We start from the raw sequence: 26966 nt of genomic DNA, 5'->3' as shown, positions 1-26966 counted from the left end.
CCCCCTTACAGCCAAAAAGATCATTAGAATGTGTTAAACTGACCTGAGAGTCACAACCTGCTCAATGCACAAGGAACTCCTAGCAACCTCTGGAGGAACCCTGGTTGAGAAACACTGAACTAAGTAAATTACTTTTGCACAAGTGTTTTGTGTAAATGGGTGAAATGGTACTTATACTGCATGTGGTGTAGAAATCATTCCCAGAATATGTCTACAAAAAGAAAGATTTTATTAATATATTCACACAAACACAGGTCCGCTTTCACTGTCTATAGGCGTATAATATATACAAGGTTTGCGGGGTCACAGTTGTCAAGTCTCCATGCTGCTAACCAGGGGAACGCTAGGGATGGAGATGATGTCATTCCTGCTTGGAGCGAGGCCAAAAGCGCCCTGTGATTGATCCCAAAGAAAGAGTCTGTCTCTTACTAAGTTGTGACATCTCTGCTAGTCTTTGCTGCTCCTCCTGTAAATGGAATAGAAAACAGATTGATACCATTTAAAATAGAAAACAGTATTTGTAAATAGGCAAGGTACCTAAAGGAATCCTTTCACCATGAAATGTAGGCATTCTAAATTTGAATCACATTTTAAATGGTGTTTTAAAAAAGGCAAAGCATTTCCTTGTGTATAAAGCAGCAACATATGCAAATACGGGCACTTAGAAAAAATCAACATAGAGCATGTGTACAGTATAGAAAAAACTTTTATTTCATTCCAATATCCAACCTAAATTAGAATAAAAATAATCAGGGTTATGAATTTCCTATACCAGAGTTTGGCGAGTTAATGCTCACAGGCTCTCTATAAATCCTGAATATAGTGCAGGGTCATGACAACTTCTTGCACTGTGTTTGTAAAATAGGAATAAAGGAATTATATAGCATTTCACAATTACCTGTTCCAACTGAGTCTGTCTGCGTTTAAAAGCTTCTATAGGGTCCTCCTCTAAAGAGTAATTTTCTAAAACTGTTCGGACGTCACCTACACCACTCACTGCAATGGCTGCAAGAAAGAAATGTAAAGAGAAAAAAATTACAATAAAAGACCTAAAAAACGTATACTTTAAAAAAACAACTGACCTTAAGGAAAACTTTTACAGTTGCCTAAAGAAATCTAACCATCGGATTCCTGCAATAAAAGACGTAATATACTCCACTTTCTGTGTCTTTCACTATCCCTGCATTACAGCACTGCAGCCTCTGTCTGTCTGCATTGGACACATGTGACACATGTGGGAGGCCTGTGTCCTCTGTTGCGTGTGCTGGTTCTATCATCCAAAACCTAAATCCTTATAGGATGAAGTAGTGATGTAAATATAGGAAGTACAATACAGCACAAGAAGAAACAGAGGCATCCAACGCTCCTGGAAGTGTCCAACAAGGAGCACTGCAAAGGAGAGAAAGGAGACAAGTTGTCTGGGATGTAAAATATATTCCCTCCTCTGTTGCAGGGAAATGCTGTTGGGATAGGTTTAGGGAATGATAGTCTTCTTAACAAAAGAATTTCAGTAGAGATTAGGTATAAAACATCAACATTTGGTTTGTTGTGTGGAGATTTAATAATTCCTCAGATAGCCTCTAAAGTGCAGTATTCTCCTCAGAAATATTTTATGCTGGCTGGAAAGAAGCTGTAGGCTGGTGGCAGCCCTGGTATTGTGACCCAACCTTTTAGCAACCACCCAAAAAACTGGTGGTTACTGAAAAATGCCGGGAGGTGCACCTGGGGGCTGGGCAGAACACCAAAGTATATTTGCAGCCAGGTTTTATAAATTCTAATATTTGCATACTCCAAACAAGCAGTAAATAAACTTTAATAAAACCTTTACTGATCTACACTGTGGAACAAAGCAACCTAAAAGTTCACCAGAGATACAATGAAATCCTATAGGTCTGCTCTGAGCACTTCAAGGATGAATTACTCAGCGGCTTCAGCTACAGAGCAAGTGAGGCCTGCTGATTGACAGTTTGTTGAGATTATGTCCACAGCCTGATCACATTTCTACCTTGCGTTTTACTTAGCTGATCCAATCACCACCAAAAAAAAATGGTTCTGACTTTAACTAGTCTAGTTTAAAAGAATATTACCCCCCCCCCACTTTTTGACTTTGTGTTGAAGAACTTAAAGAAGGGATAGGAGTCAGAAAAAGTTTTCCAACTCCTATAGGTTTTTTTTTTTTTTTTTTATAAACTAACCTAACTGTAATGAACTTCATAGAAAGCAAAAGTCTTGGTCCCCCATTGACTCCTCCATATCAGTCACATTACACCCTACAGATATACTCACTCTTCAGGAAAGCTGTAAGATCATAGAGTGCCCGGTCCTCGGAGTTGCCGTCCCATTTCTTTATGGCCAGGCCATTGTAAGGCTGCAGTTTAAAAGCTTCTCTGTTACAGTCCACAATCACAACACGTGCTGGGTCTCTGTTCAGACATGAGATGTCCTAGATACAAACACGCATAAATAACCAAAGACACAGAAAGGGATAAGGGATGAGAATAGAGAAAATACAGAACATATTCACTATTTTAGCTGTAGCTGGCAAATTTAATTAGGCATTTCATCTCTTCATGAAACATTGAAACCCTATGGACCAGAGCAATGTTTAACTTTCTAATATGGGCCTGTGTATGCGACGGGGTCAACTTTGTGTTCGTTACAAAAAAGTGAACCAGTGAATTTTTTTTTTTTTTTTAGACAAACGAGTTTAATATGAAGACTTTATACACAGCATGTTTTATTTAATACATATTGTAAATGCTTACAAAGTTTCACTGAATGATCATCAATAGCAGTGATTATTCACACAAAAACTCTTCTTTCAGTATGGGAACATGTATGGGCAGGTACAACCTCAAGCACTGTCCCTTTGAATACTATAAAACTGCATTCACATTCTTGAAGGTAAATTGAAGTTTTAGAATGCCAGTTTATAATCAATTTTCATCCTGAGGGTTTTTTAACACAATATTCAGAGCTATATATTTTTCCACATAGTAGGCCCCAATAAACTATCATTAAAGACAAATAGTTGTTTGGATAGTGAAGGGAATGGCTACAACAAATCAAGTTTTTGATTTTCAGAGATATTACTACAGCTTATATGGCAGAGACAACTGGAAGTAAGAGGAGACCCTCAACAAAACAAAGGGAAACAAGTGTCCCAGTCAGAGGAATACTTTCCCAGTTGAACACAGAAAACAGAGCTGACAATTTCTAACTTTTCCCTGTTCTCCTAGTTTAGCTATAACCACACTTTAATTTGAAGTTAATATGTATACCCCCCCTAGCACTAATCACCAGGTCCACCACACTTCATTTAAAATCGTGCAGATGTCAGCAGTGAAAGCTTATCCCAGTAAAAACAATAGAACACTTCAATTGCTGTTGTATCCTCCACGTATCAGCCAGGAGGAGCAACTCCCACACTCCTCTCCATGACCATTCATGCTTGAGCAGGTACTAATGCCTATCAGCAGCTGGATCGTGCCTGCATATCCACCCACCCAAGGCCTATGGTCAGCTGCATGAGCCAACTGCCAGCAGAAAGCTGGTAGCTTATATCTGGAAGAAAGCAGCCTGGGCTTGTTAAAACATACCCATGATTGCTTAGCTTTATTCTACAAGCTTATCAATGCAGTGGCTGGCCCTTCCATACTATAGAATATCTAGTACCATATTCTCTCCAGGATTTTCTTTTAAGCTTGGTTGAAAGAAGCTGTAGGCAAACCCATGTCAAATTGAGTGTTCCCAGTAACTGCTGCCTTAGGAATCCTTTTCTACCACTCCCTATATTTTGTTCCAACCTTCTAATGCCCACCCTCTTAGTATGTCCTATTTTATTCCTCAACTGTTCAGTGCCCCAACTTTTCAGTAACCACCCAAAACCCAGGTGGTTCCTGAAAAGTGCCGGGGAGTGCACCTGGCTAAAAGGGTCCGTGGGAGAACACTGTAGTGGTAGTAAATAAACCACAATAGGACTTGCAGATTATTTTGTTTTTAGGGATTCATTCCAGTGGTTTCTTTAGTTGATCAGTTGTGTATGATTTAGTACCAAAAAGCATCCTAGCAGTGAATGTTTTCTCCTCTGAAAGACTGTAGAAGCTGACAACAGTTAAACAACTATATAAAACCTATACACAATGACCATGCGCAGCTGCATTAAGTAGCTGTGTACAACACTGGGGAAGGGCCTCTCACCCTTTCATTGTCTGTCCTCAAATGTAAAGTAAACAATGGCTTAAATGGCCTTTGTCCACACCAGCACCAATAAAACATTGAGGCTTTGCTGACTGATGGCTAAAACAAAAAATGGTCATAGGTAGCAACTCCCCTCAGGACCAAGGATTGGACAAGCTTTAGTTTTCAGAAATAAAATAAAAACCTGGTATATATTGAGGTTGGCTGAGCTAATCTTCCAAAGACTTTGAATGTTCACCACCTGAGCCATCATTCTAATGTGTAAGTGACAAAAGTACTATATAACCATTGCATCCAGACTAACTTCACCCCTGTAGCATTTATCTTCTTACCATGTTTAGAAAGACATTTTCTCACCTTAACATGATGGCCTTCTGTGTAACGTGTTGCATCTCGGAACAGTCGGTATGATACAAAACCATGTGGGTCCATGCTGTCGATGAGAGGGAATGCAGTCTGGAGGAGAAATACCAAATATTTTAAGCACATCTATGATTTTTTTTTTTTTAGCACACACGAAAGCAGGGCATTGGTTAGAACTGGGCCCAATATATTTTTGTCCAACTTAGGAAATGTGGCACAGCACTTAAGGTTGAACACAGATTTATAGATTGATCCTCATTATAATTATTCATTTGAGATAATGAGAGATAACAGAGCTCACACTTACCATGCCTGTTTCAGCTGTAAATATGACAATCTCATAGAAAGGGGCAAGTTGCTGGAACAAGTTGTCAATGCCAGCCCTCTTCTTAAACCGCCATCCTGTTTCTAACTGAGAGCAGAAACTAGAATTACTACAGGGAGAGTTCAATCAGAATTAAGACAATAGTCAGGGCATTGCAGCAAATAATGCACAAACTACATAAAAACCTGCACATATAATGTAGAGGACCCAAAAAGACAAAAAGATATCAGACAAAAACTGCCTACAAGTTCATCTTCTGTTGTGAAGTTATTGGAAGGTTTACTGCAGCCGAATAAGGGTTGGATCAGAGATCACTATAAATGCCCCCATTTTTACCCAAAATCCCTTGCTAAATGCCTGCCATTTTCCCCCATTACTTCTCTAGCAAAGTTTGTCTTATTTGACAAGGGTTATTTATGAAAATAACTCTTATTAAAGAATGCTTCATCAATATCCATGTCTTTGCACTGTTGCCAAAAACATCAGTTTCTCTTCTTAGCAAATTAAAAAAGTACGCCAGGGCTAAGCCACCAATGTCCCCAATGGTGAGATCTATCTCCTCTCCTCTGAAACAAAATGAATAAAAAAAACAAAATCATACAGTTGTCCCCAGAACAAGGGTAAAGGTAATTCTGTCAATAGGGTTATTATACGGTTATTGGGACAGCTGGATGAGATGGAAGAGATGGAATTCCCCTGCCTTTAGGATTTTAACCAAACGGTACAGACACCCAAAAAAACAAGCAGGGCTTTTATTCCTTACCTACTCTATCCAGTACAAAAAAAAAAAAAAGTCTGAGCTATATAAAAATATTGGGCAACATTTTGTAAATGTGGTAGTCCGAGTATTATAAATTCCTTCCACTTTCTCAATTTCCCCCTTCTAAAATGATGATGTGTAAAAAAATAACACTGTTTTGTAGGTGAACATGTAGGTAATCTAGTCGCAGCCTGCTGTGCACATAATACTACATCATACACTTGGCCAGGGACTTGGATAGTTCGGATTACTCACCGACCACTCTGGGTGCAGCAGCACATTCTTCATCTCAAGCACTAGTGTATAGGGAGGCTGGTAATATGGCTCCTTTAATGGATCTGGAAGTAGTTTAGGACTTGTGGGTTCAATAATCATCTATCCCAACACAAACAAAAGATAAAATGAGGATCCATCCATTACTTAAAGTAAAACACATTGTCACACTTCTATTTCTGTCTTGATACATCCCGAAGTGTCAGCTTTCATTAACCTTACACACATCAACAATTAACAGCTCTCACCACCAATCAGGTCTGGAGCTAATTCAAGCTCCATTTCATGAAAAACCTACAATGGAACTAAAAAGCATTGAGATGTTAAGAGGGACTGGGTACTACTGGTACTGATGTTATGAGCACTGGCAGATATTCATTGAGTACTGGTACTAATGTGATGAGCACTGGCAGGTATACAATGAGTACTGGTATTGATGTTATGAGCACTGGCAGGTACACACCGAGTACTGGTACTGACGTTATGAGCACTGGCAAGTATACACTGAGTACTGGTACTGATGTTATGAGCACTGGCAAGTATACACTGTATACAAAATAAACGTGTCCTCCTGCCTCAAAAATACTATGCACGTTACCTGGCACTGTTACAGCACTTTCCTAATCCCTGACCTCCAGCAAGGAAAAGCAAACTAAAGTTAGGAAACCTCAGTTGAATACTTGCTTCCAGGCTCAGGTGCCAGGACAGCCAGGCAACTAGCATGTTTTAAAGGAGAAGTGGCAGCCCCCATATTTATCAAAGGGTAGGGTCACTGTAACTGGATACTTCACTCCTGCACTGTGTATTGTACACAACACCAAGGTTATAGTATACTGGGAACCCTCATGGACACTATTTTTTTAGTGGTATCCCCCAGTTCCTGCAGTATGTACAGAAGGTCCAAGAGTCCCAACTTACCTGTCGATAATCTTTAAAATACTTATATGTTCTTCTGAAATGCTGTATAACCGGAGGGTCTGCAATTAGAAGCATAAAGACAAAATTGAACGAAAAGAATATTGGATTGTGGAGACCGAGGGGGTGAGAAGAAGAATAAAGCTGCGTACACACTTCCAATAATTATCGTTGGAAACGAACAACCAATTGGCCGAAAATTGTCCCCGACGAACGAGGATTGTCGTTGGAAATGAACGACCGGCACGGCGGATCTGATTGGACGGCGATCGTTCGCTATCTATCGTGTGTACGGTTGTTCAGTGATCGTGCATGTTTCTGCAGTACACTTTCTCCTTTACATGTCACTCCCTGCATTGTTCAAACGATTGTATCAAGCGTGTGTACTCTGTTGGTGGAATATATTTGAATCATATCGTTACAGCATGTACACAATACGATCGTTTAAATATAATCGCGCACAATCATTGATGGTTCGTAAACCTTTGTTTTCTAACGATAATCATTGGAAGTGTGTACCTATCTTAAGAAGAGAGGACAACCAGAGCAAAGACAAAAGTGTAAATCTTGATATTCTGGTCTAGTTGTGAGCTATAGGAATCAATAGAACAAATCCCTCCTAGACAATTATGAGTACTGCCGCACCAAGTAAATGAGTAGAATGCAAAATTGGATCAAAGAAGGGAAGCTGGGTTTTTTTTTGCCAGCGAGTGGTTATATTCTTGTTAAAATGATTGAATATAACAAACAATCTGTGACAGAATAATATAAATTGTCAAGAATGGTCAGCCCTATTGCTGTTTCATGACCAGTCAACTATACAAGTTAAATCCCTAGTTGTTAAAGAGTGGTCAAGTTAGCATCCTATATCCCGACGCATTTCCCCATGCTGCTTCTCCAGGGGATTTGTGGTGAACGTTATTAACTTAGTGACCATACAAGTTATGTCCCGATATGGACAAAATTCCTAAAAAAGGAGATGGGATTCAGGGTGTTTAAAGATGGTGGTTAGAACTTGAGAGTTGTCATTAGGGAATCATCCAGTGAGTGCAAATTTGCATTGTATATTTCTATCAGCGATTGTTTGTTGATCCAATCATTTTAACAACATAACCACTCACTACCAAAAAAATCCTTGCTTCATTCTTTTTTCTTTTATCAAGGTTTGCATTCTACTAGTAGAAATGTATAATAGAAAGGATAGAACATGGAAGAGCAAAAGGATAAAATGTGGAAAAGCAAAACAAAAGCATGATATATACAGATGAGATGAGGATATTCTCTCAGCTTGTGTGTTGTTCTGGTGAAGCATGTTTGTACAATTCTGTTTTTCTTATCAAATAAAATGGGGGCAATCCTAAAATATTCTCATCAATATGCCTGTGTACAGAAGTACAATTTTCGTTGCTAGAAACAATCTTTCATGATCATTTTCAGTGGCACTCTGCTGTGCTCTTCCCATTGACTAGTATAGCAATTGTTCCCCAATCGCCTTTTATAGATCTGTCAGTACGCACACATGCTAGATTCGTGCCTGAGACAAGCACGTTTGTATTGGGCGACAATCATCTATGTACCTATATGTTTGCCACATGAAACCCATCAGATTAATGGGTAAATCTGAAAATAAACATGTAGGTTACTTCAGTTCTAATACTTGGTCTTGTAATATTCCAATGTTCTTACATAACTTAAGGTTTGTTAACTACACAAATGCTAACAAGATGTAAGGAAAATGTGGGTATTTTTTCTGCTTACCATTGGATATCTTTTGTTCCAGAAGAGTGGCCCAGTAAATTTGTTAAAAGTCCTCCATGTGGAGGTTGTCTACAATATTCTATACAAGTCTATTACATAAAATCTTTTAAAGCTTTCAGAGCAATGTATGTCAAACCCTCCACAGCCTGCACACATTACTGCGATAGATGTCACCATGCACATTATGGTATGAATGAACTTTAATATTAAATTCTGTCTTTTATCTCCCTTATTACTGTGGCCATTGCCATATCTCTAAATATATACAAAGGGAGAATAGGATGAAACAGGCACAGCTAGATGGAAGCATGAATGTGGACATTTTTTAGTGAAGCAGAAAAAAAAGATTTATTTTTTAAACTCACCATTGTCAAATTCATCAGGTATCTGTAATAGAAAGAAAGACACTTATATGACATTTATATTACAAGTTTAGTATTGGTTACATTTCTGAATTTATTTTAATGACCCTACATACTTCTATATGGTTCAACAAATATGACAGATTACTTTCCAAGTTATCATTAAACAGGATTTATATAGCACCAACATATTAGGCAGGGCTGTACATTAAAAAAGGGTTGCAAATGACAGACACATACAAACAATGGCACAGGAGGAGGAGAGGACCCTGCCCTGAAGAGCTTACAATCTACTTCCCAGATTCAATAATAACAAAAAAAAGAAAACTAGGAAAATTTGAGCAGGAATTAAGTGAGGTCAACCCACCAAATCATGCTCAAAGGACATCAAACTCCTCAGTGTTGTTTTATCCACCCATCACTTTTTAGTAACCAACCAAGCTGTTTTTGTGTGGTTACTGAAGAGTTTTGTGACAATACAGGGACTATAACCCACCTACAGCTTCATCCCACCCAGTTTAAAAAATGACTTGGGGAATTACCAAGTAACCTCAATCACACAAGATTTAATATGTTCATATATTAAGTCATTTTTAATCTACAGCTTATTCCAAATACACCAGGTGATCCAGCCATGAAGGGCCTGGTTCAGACCCTTATAGTGACATTTTCTCCTTGTCTCCCCAATAGTGCCACACAATTCTATAGGCTACAAATGGATGTTTAGTATGCATAGTCAACTGTTGTCACCATTGGGAATCCATGAAAACAGAAGACGAAGTCACCAGCACTGCAAAGAACATGATTCTTCCTTTATTATAAAAAGCACTGTCACAACATGTTGAAAAGCCAATGTTTCAGGGCTCAAGGCTAAATCTTGTGTTTGCTGTAAGGAATGTATTCCTATCACTGACAGTAAAGAGGAACTAAACTCAAAATCCCCCAAAACACAAAAAATACACTTACCTTCAATCCCGCAGGGCAGTCCGATCCATCCGGAGGTGAGATTGCATGCGCAAGATCGGCAATTTATTTCTCTTTTCACAAAAAGGCTCCTTCTACACATGCTTGGGCATGCGCAGAAGGAGCACCCAAGAGCCTCCCGGAATGCGTGATGTAGGTATCCCGGGAGGCCATGTGCTCCCATTTACCTAGGTGATCGAGAATTAGGTTGGGGGGGGGTCTTTTTTTTTTTTTTAAAAGAAGGGTGTTGCACTTAAAGTGAAAATTCTAAGTTTAGGTACGCTTTAATATGAGGAATCCCACCCTGAGAAATGCCATGCAACTCGTGTTGGAGTTCATGTTGATTGCAAGCAGGAAAATGGAAGGCTGAAGGAGATCAGCAGAACTGACTGCAATTTTTATGACATGCCAAGCTTTACTATACAGTAATTATATAGCGCTGACATTTTATGCAGCGCTTTACAAAGTCCATTGTCATGTCACTAGCTGTCCAGTGTTTTTTTAACTGGATGGGTAGGGGTAGGCAGGTGGTTGCCCCTGTACTCAACTTATCAGTAACCACCCAAAAGCAGCCGGGTGGTTACTAAAAAGTGCCGGTTGGTGCACCCAGCTAAAAAGGGCTGGGGAGAACACTGCTGTCCCTTCAAAGGATCTCACAATTTAATGTCCCTACCATAGTCTTATGTAATTTCCAAAGTCTAAGGTCAATTTGAAAGTAAGGCAATAAACCAAACTGCAATGTGGAAGGAAACACACACGAATATAGGGAGAACCTGCAAACTCCATGCAGATAATGTCCTGGCCAAGATTTGAACCTAGGACCCAGGGCTGCTAACCACTGAGCTACCGTTCTGCCCAAAGATGGGTTTATAGAGTTGAATAATGCATAGTTTTACAACTATACATCACAACCGACAGTAAGCACCAGCTTTCACATCTATAGGATCCGATCACCTTGAGTCATATGGACAGAAGTGGCTTTAACACCAGCTCCAGGACAAAAGCTGTTCTATGGACAAAGCATGAAAAGAAGGACATCTGATAAGTGTGCTGCTAAACACACAATAAACATCAAAGACAAAGGACGCCTGCCATCTGCACACCTAGAAGTGTGCCAGAGCCTGGTGACAAGTGGGCCAGTCACAGCAAGGTGATACACCATGCATATCAAAGGCCAGGGGAGGAAATGGAGGTGACAACAGGATGCAAGTGTGCCTCAGACATTAAAGACCTTGTATACAGCTTTATGTTCAGAGCTACCTGCACAAAAAAGGTGTGAATACCCCCTGTGTGTTTTCATACTGCCTCCTACAATAGGAATAAGTTCTGGGGTCTAAAGTTCCCACAAACCACCATAATGAATAAAAAAAGTTAATTTGTAAACAGCAGAAAAGTGCTAATGATGAATAATGATGGTTACTGTAAACAGCCCCCCCCCCATAATCAGTTACCCTTTACTTCAGTGTTAATGAACTATTTTCACATCCAAGCTGACCAACCAGCTGTCACCATTCTACAGAATATTAGTTAGTTACAGTGACGCCAACCAAGAAAGTGGATCTAAACTCAAACTCTCATATTCATAATGTTATAATATCTGGTGATCCTACCATGAAGGTCCTTGCCCAGACTAGATGGTGACTAATGTCTTCTGATTGTGCATTGCACAATGTTAAGGTAAAAAAAATCTTATATGAGCAAAAATATGATGTACAGAGCTTTATTAAACAAGGAGTTATACCATTAAGGGTCAGATCTTTTGTAAGGAGTATATAAACCCCCAACTATGATCTTATAAATATACAACAAAGTATTTTCTCATATCGGATTAATAAATGCAAAATAATACCTGTTGATACTGTCGGGAATATTGTGAGCAGATACCCTCCTGTGCTTTCTACTCCAGCGACAAAATAGTGACAGATGTCAACATCACCATTCTTTTTTTTGGGAAGGGGGGAAATGAGTGAGCAGCACCCTACTGTGCTCTCTTCTCTTCACTTCCATTACAGTTGTTCAGGACGGATCGGTGAACGATGTTGGGTGATCGCCGTTTTCTCAGGATGAGCCCTACTGTTCATTTCGGCGAATATAATCGGACGTGTATACATAGCCTAACCCATGTGAATGGCAGAACTGAATGGCATGATTTCAATGCAGTGTTCTCATAATCCCCTTTTAGCTAGGTGCACCACCCAGCACTTTTCAGTTACCACCTGGTTGTTTTTGGGTGGTTATTGATGAATTGGGTTACAATACAGGGTCACCACCCGCCTACAATTTCTTCCCACCCGGTTTAAAAACATTTCTGGGTTAAACACTGCAGTGTAAGGAGCTCATTGCTATGTCCATACTCCACTTGTGTCAGTATTTCTCTTTTTATTAATCTGAAAGTCAAATTTACTATGGATAACAAAAAGAGTTTTAATCACCAAACCACAATAACAATTCCCTAAACAAATTATAATCCCATACAGATGAATCTTCCCAACAGAGATCAGAGAATTCTATTGAGGTTTATATGATTGTCCTTTAAGGAGACGATTACCTATAGGTCACTATAAAAGTGACAAACCCCCAAATTGCCTAACATGGGCCTAATGGAACAAAAACCTTTAAAGCCAATAGATGTTCCAAAGTAACCACAGAGGAGGAAACATTGTTTTGGCTTTTGTTGTACCAGATATGCCTTGGAGGTCAGCTAATAATAAATTACATTCCAGGGTAAATATCAGAGAATTCTTGTTACACACCTTACTACTACACATTAAGAGAAAGGTATGTCAGTCTGCTCCACCCAGGAAAAATATGTAGAAACCGCCATTATTTTATCATTACTACTGTATCATTGAGCCATGGGCCTGTGGCTGCAAGTCCATAGTCATGTCATTAGCTGTCCCTCAATGGGGCTCCCAATCTAATGTTCCTACCATAGTCATATGTCATTGTTGGTCATTTTTGGGGGGAAGCCAATTAACCTAACTGCATGTTTTTGGAACGTGGGAGGAAATCCACACAAACATGTAGTGAACCTGCAAACTCCAAGCAGATGGCCGAGATACGAACCTGGGACCCAGCGCTGCAAAGGCCAAGATGCCACCATCTTTGTCAGCCTTCTTTCTTCTTCTGGCCATGTCACCTGATCTTCCACTACACAGGCACGAGATTGGGTGACATAGCCTACTGTAAATGGCAAAAGATCTGCGTAAGATCTGAAATTTTTTCCCCGATGTGGAAGAAAGCCCCATTTGTAAAGTCATGATCTCAAGAATGTGCAGAAGGAGGAGCTACAAGGGATATTGTAACAAGGCAGAAGTATTTGTGGGACTACAAGTGTCAGGAAGGGTTAAAGAACGACACAAACTCAGACTGCTATTTTTGTATGACAATAGATAAAACTGTGCATGTTATTGGTGTAATTGTTGTTGGCATTGTATTGTTTGTTTTTGAATTTTGGTGCTATTGGTTAAGATCAGTGTATAATTGTTAACCCTAGATATCATGGAATTGAGTGCTGACATTTTCTGGACACGTGTACAGAAAGGCTAGCTTCTCCCTGTCTGACTCTTCCTAGTTGGATGATATGGAAATGGGCACTCCCTGGGGTACATCCAGTCATGTGATCTTGCTGATGGGACTGGTGCTGTTTTGGACCATTGTACGTATCCAATAAAGATAAGTACTAACCTTTTTATGAAGCAGTGCCTGAGTGTTTTATGTCATTCTATAACCCTTCCTGACACTTGTAGACCCACAGATACTTCCACTGTGTTACAGATATGTGACGTGTATCCCAGGAGACTCTGTGCTCCAATTCTGTCCTTATCACTGCAGATATTCTGTAACTATGCAGGTGCGCGGGAGTTAATTACTTCCCAGCAAGTGCTAGGGAAGCCGGGATTGCAAAGCATAACGGCAAGCAGTTTTTGAGTTTCCCAGAGCAATCAGGGAGGTAGAAGGGATTACTGCAGAAGAGACATCGCCTGTCCAAAAGTAGAACTTTAGTTCCGCTTGAATAATTCACACAAACACATTGAATTTACTTAGATGTAAACCCTACTTGGATGACAAGCTGATGAAAACGTTTGGTTATAGAATCTACACATTTACCTGCAGCCACAAAAACCTGTTTAGCGCTGCAATTGTTACTCGCTTAGTATATGATCATGGGAATTGCGAGATAAATTACGGCTTGTAGAACTTGGGATTTACCTGTCCTGGCACGGCTGCAGTGCCTTAAAACGTTACAGAACGTACAAAGGGAAAATAACACAATTAGTATGACTAATGAGCTCATTAAAAAGCCTCAGAGGAGATTTAAATATTTTTTATTGAACACAAAGGTCCTTGCATCATAGAACATGACCACGTCATCCATTACTAATAGAAAAGGGAAAGCAATAGCAGTCATTGCACAGATTTATAATAAATGCTTTGAAATACAACAGTTTTAATGTACTCAGTAAGCCCATATATTGAGTAACGGTAATCCCACTTTTACAACACGTATGTCCTCCAACTGTAGACATTTAACCTTGTAACCAACTCCGAGTACTCCACTGTCACTTCATCTCTAAAATAGCCCTTTGGGCTGCAGGCTTCAAAGAACATTAAATGGGCAATTGACATACAGTTAGTCTGAAAGCTTCCTCTTCACATACCACTATTAATAATAAAAGGACTTTACTGCTCCTCCATTCTCGCCACCATCAAAGAAGAGCAGGAGGAAGTGGTCTGCCTGTTGGCTGAGATCTCTAATGATGGCCAGGACACACTTGGCACTTCCCTGTGAAAGGGAGTCAGTCCTTAGTTATATGTAACTTTCCCACAGCTTGAAATGAAAGCTCAGACTTTCCCGGAAGGAAATCTCACACTACTGACACTAAAACCACTAAAGGTCCATATGACATGAGATGATGTTTGGGTGATAATCCCCACGTTAGCGTGCCACACCAGAAGGCCATAGAATTGGCCGCCTTTAGGTAAATAGAATTTGGATGTGTGGATTCTTTTTGGATACTGCGAGAACAGCTACTGTCAGTAAGACCTTCCCTTCCACTAATTTCTTAATCAAGTTCACTTCAAGTTCATAAGGTTTAGAATTCCTGATTGAACTGGAGTGCCAAAGGCCCCAAACCTCTTGGCTGCTCAACTTCACCTTAAAGTGGACCTAAACTAAAATGTTTAACTTACAAAAAAGGGTGGACAACTCTTTTTAAGTGCAACACCCTGTTTCGGCCACAGAAGGACGAAGGAAACTCAAATTCATTATCTAACTAATAGAATCCTTAGGACATATTGCCAGGTCAGAAACTACCAAAATAAACATTTTGGGTGGATTGTCCACTTAAAGTAAGCTATGAAACCCGAGCTAAAAAAAAACAGAAATATTAGCAGGGGCTATTAGATGACTTGGCAAAAAATAAAATAAAAAGTGAAGCACCTCCCCCTTTCTGTCTTGATGGCATCCCGGGAGGCTTCTGGCTGCTCCTCCAAGGCATGTGCAGAAGGGGCATTTTCCTACATTAAGGGGAAAAAGATGCTGATCTGCTCCTCCCACGCATGCGCAGTGTGATTGGTACTCTTACTTTCCCCTTTTACAGCAGGCTGCGTCACCCTATCTCACACCTGCACAGTACAGAAGGCAGACCAAAATGGCGGTGTCTGACATTTCCTCCATAATCGAACGAAGGAGAATTCCAGGACAGCGTGGGACTTCTCATCAAGCAATCAAGCGGAATTAAAGGCAAGTGTGATTTTATTTTTCAGTTTAGTTCCGCTTTAATGTGAACCTTCTGAGACTTTGATCAATGAAAGGGAGCTATTATTATACATTTCGCCTCTGGACTTTTACTCAAGGTCCGCCATTTTAGGGCACTGCCTTTCCATACTTACAAGATAATAATGAAGAACTCCGCACACATATGCGCTTTTTGAATGACTCTGGTACCTTTATCCTCCAACAAGCATGCATACATAATCCAGTTGTGCACACTTAGAGAAAGAAAAGAACTTTCAGCAATTGTAATTTTACACATATAGACTTTCAAATATATCCATAGCGAAGTGGCCATGTCTCTTCTGAAAACATAACTTAATGCCAGTTAAAACTACCTTGTCCAGCTACCGGCACTCACCTGGAGTGCTATGGCTGCTTAAAGGAACTTCCTTATCCCTCAGTTTTGGGTTCCAATCACAAGCCCCTATGTCACTACATGGCAGAGAGAACCACAATGTGGCACCATCCAACTGACAAACCCAAAGCATGGCAGATGCACAAGATTTATTTTTGGCTAAGAGAAAGAGAAACAAGTGGAAACAAAGATTATCAGCACAGGCAATTTGCTTTTTACAGGCACTTTTTATGCCATATGGATCACTGGGTCCACAAAAGTTATTTTGTATCTAAGTACAGCCTGGCGGTCTCTTATATGTCTTATTAGTATTAGGCCTCTGTTGGTTAGACATGTTTGATGCGTTATATTGGGGGAAGCAGTGGAAGACACAGCATAGCTATGAAATCTAGAGCAGGAAATGGCCATTGCCTAGTGGGGCCACAGCTGGTGCTTTTATTTTCAATGATCAGGATTTATAGCTTGCTTTAAGTGCATACTTGATTGAAATAAATCACGGCAGTGGCTTCACTGTGTATTGTAGTCTGTGTACAATTGCAGACTGCTGCAGACGATATGGATGCCAACATGATGCAAGTTGTAGGGTAAACCACTGAGTGATAAAAGTAATTCAAATGCCTAACTTCAAATGGAACATGTACAGACAACACACACGTGCATGGAAAGTAAACTCTAAAGGCAGCATACGGTGACTGCATCACAGAACAACCGACCATATTAAGTTAGCTGATGAATTGAACTTCATCCAGAGCTCTACTCTGCAGCAACAAGACACAAATATCCTCTATAGCACGGCAGGTACTACTAAACGTTATAAAAAAATGTGAAACAGCAGTATTGTCAGCTTAACCAGCTCTAAAGAAACACTTACCCCTCTACAACTTCATATCACGGAAAAAAGCACTGAAAGCCAAATCCAGATTTGTTGGTATAGTGCTTTAGTGGCATAAATTCATTATAATTGCCAGAGGGGAACACAAAAAGCTACGCTAAAGTTCAGTCCGGTGTTCATCTTCTTTATCTATCCACCCCACTAGCTAAAACACCTCCACCAGCTATTATGTTTAGCTTTTAAACAGCCTTTAGTCTGAGTCTCTGAACAATAGGATATATATTTTTATTACACAGTATTTATATAGCACCATCATATTACGTAGCGCCTTACTAAGTCCATGTCACTAGCTGTCCCTCAAGGGGGCTCACACTCTATTGTCCCTACCTCAGTCATATGTCTAAGGTCAATTTTGGAGGGAAACCAAATATCCTAACTGCATGTTTTGGGGATGTGGGAGGAAACCCAAGTTCCCAGGGGAAACCCATGCAAACACGGGGAGAACCTGCAAGATAGTGTCCTGGGACCTAGCGCTGCAAGGCCAGAGCACTTATTTCTCAGCCTCTCAAACTGAAACTGTAACTTAATTGGCCGTCAGGTTAACCCTATACTTTGAGATTTAGCTCTCTATCCAATTTGTCACTAACACCCTACTGACACATCAGATTGAAGGAGGAGCTGTAAGAAGTCCCAAACATCCCACAAACCCAGAAGTGTCAGATTTCGCAGATTCTATCGGTTCCCCACTATATTGAAGTCAGCAGAGAGCTAAAGAGCAGTGACAGTCTCTCTTTAACATCACCTTGTGATGTTTGCGATTTGAGTTTCATATGTCTGCAATAAATTGGAAAAACAGCTGTGATTGTTAAAAGTTATGTTATGATTTAGTAAATTGCCACTTAGTGCAATAAAATAGTGTGGGCACTGCTACTAAAATAAGCCTGCGGTATGCATTATGTTATTCTGGTGGCATCTCTAGTAAACCGGTGTAAATTACCTTAATTGAGGGAGCATTAATAATATATGGAACACATGGAAAAGGATTGATATTCATAGTGCTAGGTAATGCTGACAGCCAACAAGATGAACACTGACCTCTAGTGGTGTAATTATAGAATGCAACTATTAATGGACAGATACTGTGGACCTACAAACCTCTAAATTGGGTGAATCCGATACCTTCAGATAAACGCACTGTTCTGATTCTTTTTAACAGCAACAAGGTATTTATTAGTACTAATAAATACTTGTTGCTGTTAAAAAGAATCAGAACTGAGAGGCACCAAATTTAAAGTGGGAGCACCACAGTACACACAAAGCTATACTGATGTATAGAGAGGGGAGGGTAAGCAAGTGGTAACCCACTCTTCTTTCCCTCATAGGAAACCACACTTACCTATAATCACGCAGATCAGTCTGTCCATCAGGAGGTTTCTTCCATTGGGTCCCACGTTGCCTTGGTATGCGTCTTTGGTCCAGCGCAGAGGGAGCACCAAGCGCTGACATCTTCTCCTCTCTTCTACCGGGTTCTTTCTACGTCACCTTATTTCGCACTACGCATATACAAGATTGGGCAAAAAAATGTTTTCCCTATTGATGAAAGGGCTCCTTCTGCGCATGCTCGAGATATGCTCGGGATGCATGACACAGGTATCCCAGGAGGCTCTGCGCTCCCATTCATTTTTTATTGCCGAGGCGATCAAAAATTAAGGGGGCGGTGCTGCACTTTTTTTTTTTTTTTTAAAAGGGGTGTTGCATTTAAAAAAAAAACAAAAAAAAACAAATTTTCACTTTAAATAAAAGGGTTGTCTATCCTTTTATGTAAAGTAAAAATTTTGAGTTTATGTACGCTTTAAGATGGACTGATCTAAATGACAAATTAAGGCGGAACTAAAGTTCCACTATTATAATAATTGCTCACTGTTTCGTTTGTGAAACAAGTGGCTCTTTCATCAAGTCAAGTTGGAAAAAACAGGAGTTTGAAAACAAAAAGTGCTAAATCCTTATAGTAACCACAAACTGTAAATAACCTTTTATAACTCCTTGTAAACAAAAATTGTAATTGGGAAAATGAGTGGTAGCAAGGTGGAAGGTTTGGTTCAGTGCACAGTCTGTCACATGTATGCACAAATGGAGCAACAGCTCCTAGGTGAATACAGCTGTGACAAATGTGAGCAAGTCGCCTTACTGGTATCTCGCATTGGAGAGCTGGAGAAGTGCATTGAAACACTGAAATCACTGGATCACCTTGAGCAGGGTCTCCTGCTTGAAGTCCGTTCTACAAAAGCAGGTAGTTAATGGCTTAGATGTGGAGGGTGGAGAGGTTAGTCAGGATGAACATGTAGGGAGTTGGGTTAATGTAACTAGAGGGAGTGGTAGGGGCCCCCAGAAAAAGATGCCCACCCCTGTGTTTGAGCACCCCAACATGTTTGCAAAGTAATGTGAAAATGTGCAGGTGGCAGACCCAGTGGTGGCAACTCTAGATGTTACTGCTATCCCTAACAGCCGGGAGAGCAGCACATCTAGTAGTGGTGGGGAGGGAAACCCAGGAAGGAATAGACAACTGGTTATCATAGGGGATTCTATGATCAGGAGGACGGATAGAATAGTTTGTCGTCTACGTGGTACCATGTGTGGTGGACTGAGTACCATGGCATGTGGTGGACTGGGTGGACAAATTACTGTGAGGGGCTGGACAGGACCCAGCTGTCTTGGTCCATGTTGGAACCAATGACAATATAAATGGAAAATGGAGGATCCTTAAAAAAATCAGTTTAGGGAACTAGGTTTCAAGCTGAAGAAAAGGAGCTCAAAGGTTATATTCTCAGGAATATTGCCTGTGCCATGTGCAACACAGGAAAGGCAAAGGGAGCTTAGGGAGCTAAACGCATGGCTTAAGTCCTGGTGCAAAAGGTAAGGGTTTGGGTTCATTCAGATATTTAAAATAGGACAGAGGGGGGTGGGACAGTCAAATTAGGTGGCAGAAAGGTTAGTCAGGGGTCAGACACTAGTGAAGGGTGGATTGAGGTTAATTGGGGGGGAGGGTTATGGGAGCTTCCCATGTTACAACAAACATTGGATTGTGCACTACTAGTTGTACTAAAACACTAGGATTTGGTAAACAATGATAGTAAAAGCAGCAAAGGTTTAAAAGAGCATGTTCACTAATGCTAGAAGTCTAGCAAACAAGATAGGGGAGTTACAAGCCTTAATGAGTGAGGAGAATTTTGACTTAGTTGGTATTGCTGAATCCTGGCTCTCTTATAACGACAGAGTCAAACAAAATGGTGGTGGTGTGTGTCTGTATGTGAGAAGTGATTTAAAAGTGAATGTGAAAGAAGAAATTACGGATGGAACAAGCGATGGGGTTGAGGCATTATGGGTGGAGTTGAATGTGGGGTTGAATAACACACAATTAATGATTGGAGTCTGCTATAGGCCCCCCAGTGCTAAGGAAGAAATAGAAAATCAACTACTAGCACAGAAAGAAAAAGCAGCAAAAAGTGGAAGTGTTTTAGTCAAGGGGGATTTCAACTAACCTGACACTGACTAGAGTAATGGAACTACAGGAACAACAAAAGGGAGGAAATTTGTGAATTTAATACAAGATAATTTTATGGTACAGTTTATGGAAGCCCCAACTAGAAATGATACTCTGCTGGACCTAGTTCTTTCTAACAATGCAGAGCTTATAACAAATGTGCAAATAAAAGAGAATCTGGGGAGCAGTGACCATAATATGATTTCATTCAATGTAAGCTGTAAACAGGAAGCAAAAATGGGAAAGATAAAAACATTTAATTTTAAGAGAGAAAATTTTCCATTATTAAGGGCGGCGCTCTGTGACTTGGACTGGGAGACAATATTGTCCTCAAAGAACACAAAACAGAAATGGGAATGTTTCAAGTCTGTTCTACAAAAGCAAACTGAAAAATATATTCCATGGGTAATAAGTTTAAGAGGCTAAAATTGAAACCTATGTGGCTCACAGCTGATGTTAAAAAAGGAACAAGAAAAGTGCATTCCAAAAATATAAAAATGAAGGATCACCTTCATTATTTGTAACCTATAAAGAATATAACAAAAGATGTAAAAAGGAGATAAAATGTGCAAAACTTCAAAATGAAAGACAGATTGCAAAGGTAAGTCAGTCAAACCCCCCCAAAAAATTTCAAATATATTAATAGCAAATAGATCAGATTTGAGCATGTAGGCCCCTTAAAGGATGTCGCTGGGTTGGTAACGGGATAAAGACAGGGCAGATTTACTAAACACTTTTTTTTAGCTCTGTGTACACAAAGCAAAATGGCAGAGCTCAAGTCCAAATTCATAATAGCAATGTCACTGGCTTAAATGAGTCACAATGGCTCAGAATTGATATGATTGAGAAACAGCTGGAAAAAATTAAGGTTGACAAAGCACCAGGACCTGATGGATTACATCCATGTGTCCTCAAAGAACTGAGCTCGGTTATTTCAAGGCCATTATTTCTAATTTTTAGAGACTCTTTAGTCACTCGCAAGGTACCGATGGATTGGCGTAAGGCCAATGTGGTTCCTATTTTCAAAAAGGGGGCAAAGTCATTACCAGGTAACTACAGAACCGTTAGATTAACGTCCAGGGTTGGAAAGGTCCTAGAGAGTTTGATAAAGAACCACATAGAGGAGTTTCTGTTGGAAAATAATATTAAAAGTGATAGTCAGCATGGCTTCAAGAAAGACAGAAGCTGTAAAACAAATTTACTTTCTTTTTATGAGGAAGTAAACAGGTAGACAGTGGAATAGCAGTTGATATAGTGTACTTGGACTTTGCTAAAGCATTTGACACACTACCCCACAGACGTTTAATATGCAAGTTAGGGACAATAGGTTTAGAAAAGTCAACCTGTAAATGGATAGAGAAGTGGCCTAAAGATCGCATCCAGAGAGTAGTGTTTAATGATTCATACTCTGAATGGGCTAAGGTTATTAGTGGTGTACCCCAGGGTTCAGTGTTTGAACCTTTACTGTTTACCATCTTTATAAATGATATATAGTTTGGGATTAAAAGTACCATTTCTGACCATTTCTGTGTTTGCAGATGACACCAAACTATGTTATGGAAATAAGTCCATACAGAATGTCTAATCTACAAGCAGACCTGGATGTACTGTTTGATTGGGCAGCCAAGTGCCAAATGACATTTAATATAGATAAATGTAAAATTATGCACTTGGGGGCTAACAACATGCATGTTTCATACTGTCAAGGGGGAATACATTTGGGGTAGTCAGAAATGCAAAAAGATCTGGGGGTTCTGGTAGATCATAGACTTAATTACAGCATGCAATGCCAAGCTGCAATATCGAAAGCTAGTAAACGACTTTCTTGTATTAAAAGAGGAAAAGACTGCAGAGATGGAGACATAATCCTGCCCCTGTACAAAGCATTGGTCAGACCACATCTGGAATATGCAGTCCAGTTCTGGGCATCAGTTCACAAAAAGGACACTGTGGAATTGGAGAGAGTGCAGAGAAGGGCAACTAAACTAATAATAGGAATGGAGGAGCTCACCTATGAGGAGAGATTAGCTGAACTGAATCTATTCTCCCTTGAGAAGAGATGTTTAAGGGGGGATAGGATCACCCTGTATAAATATATAAACTGTCCATATACAGAACTCTCTTGCCCGTTATTCACTTTGAGATCATTACAAAGAACAAGAGGACACTCGTTGCGTCTGGAGGAAAAGAAGTTAAAGCTCCGGATAAGGAAGGGATTCTTCACTGTAAGGTCTGTGAAAATGTGGAATCGGCTCCCTCAGGAAGTAGTTTCAGCAACTACTATAGATTGCTTTAAGAAAATGCTGGATGCTTTTCTAGAAGCACAGAATATAACAGGGTATTAAGGATTTAAAGTAAAAATAACAGTGACTGTGGATCCAGGGAACATCCGATTGCCTCATGGAATCAGGAAGGAAATTTTTTCCCCTGTTGAAGCAAATTGTACCAGGTTTTTTTTGCCTTCCTCTGGACCAACTATGTCCATAGGGATTTATATCTGGGATATGTTTATTTCACTAGTGGTTGAACTTGTTGGACTTGTCTTTTTTCAACCTAACCTACTATGTAACTATGTAATAATGCTGGATCAAGCAGAGCATTATTGCAGAATAGGACAAGCTATGTCCTGCACTTGCTGGGAATGAACGAACCCCTGAGGTCCTGGGGAGTTATGTCAGCCCAGCCAATCAAAATGAATGAAGATCACATGGAGGAAGATAAGAAGTAAGAAGATGGTAGCACCTTGGGGACAGGTGAGTATGAAGGATTTAGTTCTGCTTTAAAGCCCAACTCCAGCTAACAGTTTTTATCAGTTACAGGAAGTTATCTTTTATTTTTGTAGAAAAAATAGATAAACCATATAAATAACAGCAAACTGTAATAAACCCAATAATGTTATGTCCCAACCTCTGTAACTGACACCTTGTTTGGCCTGCTGGGCTCATTAACTGGTTTATTCTGTGATCCATTTTGAACCCAGAAATGTGGTAATGCAGGTGACAGACTGCCATTTCATTTTCCTTATAGTTCCATTTAAAGAATCCTAATATTGTCTGACAAACAGCAAGGTCCATGATAACAAATCAGATTTAGCTCTCATTTGATTCCTGAACAATGGCAGCAGATCAAACTAAACGACTGCTGTGGGTAACACAGAGGGGGAGAGGTAGGGGGTGAATGCAGCACATTATTTACCTTATTGCCTTCTTCATCCACAGAACTGCTACCTGCAGGAAGAACAGATCATTGTATTAATTCTGATATTGGGAATGTACAACAACCAATCAATAAGATTATTATACAATGAAAGCCACATCCACATTTATTGTTATAGGGCAATTTTTTTTTAACAAGGGGGAACCCTTGAAATCATTTGAAGGTCTTCAGAGGACTCCTGCTACAGTTACTATATATATATATATATATATATATATATATATATATATATATATATATATTTACTATATCCACAGCTCACAGATAATTAATGTGGTGGTCAGAATGTGTTTATATATTTCTGGCCAGTGTGATGAATGTACCCTTACAGATAACCATAGATCATTGGGGTCATTATACTGACTTGAGAGGTAAATTTACTCATTGCTCAGGGAACCCCTGGCAACCTCTGAAGGATCCATGGTTGAGAATTGCTGTTCAGTCTGTCCACCCTTCTAGCTAAAACACATTTTGCAGCCATTTTACTCCTTTAGTATACGGCTTTTAGTCTGAGACTTTAAAAATACATCAGTGTTTGCTGATCATCAGTCTCTCTGTCCACTTACAGGGACCAAGCCAGGGAGACTATACAACATAAAATTATCAGACAAGAGGCTGCAGTCTCCTTGAGAAGGACTTTTATAAATCCCTAAAAAGGCTTCCGGAAATAAGAAAAGCCTTTTGTGTTAGTTGTAGCTGCTTACAAAAAGTCCAACCTGATCATATGAAAATAAAACAAAACCATCTCCTCACCAAAGGTATATACAATATAACCGCTGCCCAACACTCCGAAAATCCCAGCTGTTCTCAAGAGGAATTTTTTGGCTCTTGCTTTATTTTCTTTCTGTTTTTTTTGCTGCTCCTCAGATTCTGGATCAGCTTGGGGGTCCTCAGAAGAGGCCTGTGGAAGGAAAACACAATGATGACGGTGAATATGAGGAGAGTACAAAGAATGGTGCCAGAAAATTGAAGAACCGCAGTTGAAGGTAGAGAGATGCTCACATTATTATGGCATTACAATGTCAGTTTACAAAATGACAACTTCTTCCCACCCAGCGTAAAAAAAATTCTGGGTTCAATGCTGTGTGTATATAAATACACACACACACACACACACACACACACACACACACACACGAGAGGGGGCTGAGAAATTCTGGCTTTTCCCCCTTCAAGATGAAATAGAAAAACGTGAGGGAATATGACAACCTAATACCTTTTTATGTAACTGTGCAAATATCAGGTCTTTGCGATTCTTAAAACTGTTTTTTCTTTTAGTGAGAAGCTGTGATGGGAGAGGCACAAGCAAGTTTCACGTCGTTGGAGTTACGAGCTGTCATGAAGTTTTTGTTTCTCCAGGGAAAGTCAGCAAAGGATATTCACACTGAGATGTCACAAACACTGGGGGAGAAGTGTCCTTCCTACAGCACTGTCAAAACCTGGATATCTCGTTTCAAGACTGGGCATTTCACCATTGAAGATGAGCCCCGCAATGGGCACCCCCCAACCTCAACTGACCCAGCAACCTGCAATGCTGTCCATGAGCTAATTTTTGATGACCGGCGAATATCCGCAAAAAATATAGCCCAGATACTTGACATCTCATGGGAGGGTGTTGGGTTTGTTATCACCACTATCTTAGACATGCGAAAGCTTTCAGGGAAGTGGGTGCCGAAATGTTTGAACAGTGATCAGAAGAAGGAACGAGTTGAAGCATCCAAAGCTGTTTTGACCAATTTTGAAGCCGCACAGGACTTTTTGGCTAGGTTAGTGACTTGAGGATGAAACCTGGCTCCACATCTGATTCTGAAACCAAGGAACAGTCAAGGTAATGACGCCACAGGGGGTCCTCGAGGGCGAAGAAGTTCTTATCCTAGAAATCATGGTCATGGCGTCGGTTTTCTGGGACAAAGACGGTATACTGTAGGTGGACTACCTACCTCAGGGCTCAAGTATCACCGGACAGTATTATGCTAACCTCCTGGACCAGCTGAAGGAGGAGGCAAGAGGAAACACCGTGGAAAGTTGACCAAAGGGATGTTTTTGTTGAAGGACAATGCACCTGCACACACGTCCAATGCTGTGGCTGCAAAATTGAACACTCTGGCTTTCCAATTGCTCCACCATCCCATCTGTTCCCGAATTTAAAAGAAACACCTGATGAGGCAACGTTTTGAAGACATTTCTAAAGTCAAAGATTCTGCCTAGAGCTGGCTTGCAGCCCAACCAAAGGACTTTTATTTGAACGGTCTAGAAAAGCTGCAACTACGCTGTACCAAGTGCATCAGTCTCAGGGGGGAATATGTTGAAAAAATGTGTTATTTCATAACTCTGGCTCTCTTCTTTCTGGGCAAAGCCAGGAACGAGTGTGTGTGTGTGTATGTATGTACACACAAACATATATATACATACACACAGCAGCTTCTTTATCCACCCCACCTGTTCACCTGCTTGTTTATGCAAATATCCAACACACTGTCCAGGTGATCTGCGGAATTTGCCAAGCAACGCAAAGAAAAGTGATTTATGTGACTCTGCACAAGCATGGTTGTTAGTACCACATTAGGCCGGTCTTTTGTAGTTCAGAAACTTTTCACCCACAACTGTTTCCCAGAGAAAGGGAAAATGTGCAGTAATTAGAAGTTCTCTGAGTGAAAAATGCCTTGTTGATGAGGTCAGAAGAGAATAGCTGGAACAGTTCCAGGTCTGTAGGAGAGAAATCTGAACACCCCACACGTTCTTGAATCACAGGGGTAATAGCGGTTGGGGAATACAAGTGCCTTTCCTGTCAGCTAAGAACATGCACCTGACAATACAATTATCATAAGCTTACCAAAACTGGATAAGAGAAGATGGGAAAATGTTGCCTGGTCTGATAAGTTCCAATCACTGATGCCACATTGGAATGGTGGGGTCAGAGTATGGTGTCAACATTAACTATGGATCTATCCAGCTTTGTATTACTGGTTCAGGCTGGTGGTGCCCCTTGTCCTTCCCAGCACTTTCCTTGCTTTATCCCAGGCACCCATCCTTCCCACCATTTACTTTGGTGCTCAGTCACTCAATCATTACTGCACTTACCCCCCATTGTATAACATCGGGCCCCTATCCTTCCCTGTATTATTCAGTCATCGCTCCCTTCCTTGTATTACCACCATTCACATTTCCTCCATGAATCACCCTGGCACCCAATTCTTCGCACTCTCATCCTTCACTGAATAACTTCTGGATCTTTCCTTGTGTTACCCCAGTCTTCCATGTACATCCCTCCCTTTACTTCCCCCTGTTCCTGTACCCCTCTGGTCCTACCCTGTACCCCCCCCC

At 40.3% G+C, this 26966-nt stretch overlaps 1 protein-coding gene across 1 annotated transcript in view; it reads right to left on the bottom strand.

The window, feature by feature from the left end:
- Window positions 1-208: 208 nt before the first annotated feature.
- Window positions 209-26966, bottom strand: part of TIMM50 (translocase of inner mitochondrial membrane 50) — a 28001-nt gene continuing 1243 nt past the window's right edge. Inside the window, exons 2-11 of the mRNA XM_072430241.1 lie at window positions 24396-24543; window positions 23622-23653; window positions 8960-8981; window positions 6840-6898; window positions 5904-6023; window positions 4871-4975; window positions 4558-4656; window positions 2287-2443; window positions 899-1005; window positions 209-466 (exon numbers count right to left, since the gene is read on the bottom strand). Of these exons, the coding sequence (XP_072286342.1) occupies window positions 362-466; window positions 899-1005; window positions 2287-2443; window positions 4558-4656; window positions 4871-4975; window positions 5904-6023; window positions 6840-6898; window positions 8960-8981; window positions 23622-23653; window positions 24396-24543 (954 nt within the window). The 3' untranslated portion in view covers window positions 209-361. The remainder of the gene's footprint in view (window positions 467-898; window positions 1006-2286; window positions 2444-4557; window positions 4657-4870; window positions 4976-5903; window positions 6024-6839; window positions 6899-8959; window positions 8982-23621; window positions 23654-24395; window positions 24544-26966) is intronic.

Source organism: Pyxicephalus adspersus, chromosome Z (assembly GCF_032062135.1).
Source record: "Pyxicephalus adspersus chromosome Z, UCB_Pads_2.0, whole genome shotgun sequence".
Taxonomy (NCBI): Eukaryota; Metazoa; Chordata; class Amphibia; order Anura; family Pyxicephalidae; genus Pyxicephalus; species Pyxicephalus adspersus.
The sequence above is the reverse complement of the archived record's forward strand: the minus strand, read 5'-3'. Positions and strand labels throughout refer to the sequence as shown.